This window comes from Fukomys damarensis, unplaced genomic scaffold (genome assembly GCF_012274545.1).
Source record: "Fukomys damarensis isolate Sample0158 unplaced genomic scaffold, DMR_v1.0_HiC HiC_scaffold_17, whole genome shotgun sequence".
Classification (NCBI taxonomy): Eukaryota; Metazoa; Chordata; class Mammalia; order Rodentia; family Bathyergidae; genus Fukomys; species Fukomys damarensis.
In genome coordinates this window covers 15,200,832-15,201,588 of record NW_022900929.1, presented here as the reverse complement: position 1 = coordinate 15,201,588, position 757 = coordinate 15,200,832, and the positions used below count along the sequence as shown (strand labels likewise).

The 757-nt window shown below is 52.6% G+C and overlaps 1 protein-coding gene across 1 annotated transcript in view; it reads right to left on the bottom strand.

Annotated features, from left to right (window-relative positions):
* The window catches only part of Stk17a (serine/threonine kinase 17a), a 28,512-nt gene extending 28,124 nt beyond the window's left edge, over positions 1-388 (bottom strand). Inside the window, exon 1 of the mRNA XM_010610866.3 lies at positions 236-388. Within this exon, the coding sequence (XP_010609168.1) occupies positions 236-388 (153 nt within the window). The remainder of the gene's footprint in view (positions 1-235) is intronic.
* Between the last annotated feature and the right edge of the window lie 369 nt (positions 389-757).

Below are 757 nucleotides of genomic sequence, written 5' to 3'. Positions count from 1 at the left end.
GCTCCCGGCAGCCCCGCCCCTCACGCAGGGCCCGCCCCTCACGCAGGCCGCGCCCCTCGGGGAATCCATCTCCCCTGGGGTCCAGAGCACCCTGCGCCTCGCTCGCGTCCTCTGCAGCTCAGAGGGAGAAGGTGCAGCCTGGTCGGGGAAAGTGGACGGCTTGGGCGAACTGGTGGTAGCTCACAGCGCCACCTTTTGGTTGGGTGGACCGACATCTTTTTTTGGGCTGCCTTACGTGTTGAGCGTCTGAGCTTTCCAAAAATCTGACTTGAGGAAAGCGGGGCATAAGAACCGTGCACTGTAGCTTCATGATTCTTTGTCCTGGGTGGGCGAGGAGTGGCGATAAGACCTTGATCCGGTCTCCTGTACAGCGCCTTGCGCTGGGCATTTCCTTCTTCCTACCCTGGGGGGCGGGGGGCGCTCTAGAGGCAGGAGTTGGAATAGGGCAGCACAGCACAGTATTGTACTGTCTGTATTTTCCTCTGTATTTACTTAGGAGGTGCTCTTATCCGTTTTCGTGGTTTTAATGACCACCAATGATTACAAAATTTCTATCTCCAGTTTCCAACCATTCCCAGAACTTCAGGTGTGTATATTCAACCGTGCCTTTGGCATTTTTACTTTAGATGTCAAATTAGCATCTTGGACTTCACCAACACATGCAAAAGTAAATTCCTGAACATTTTCATAATTACACTTTTGTGCAGTTTCCCCATCACCTTTCCAGTGTATACTTGGGTCAGCTGTGACTCCTTTT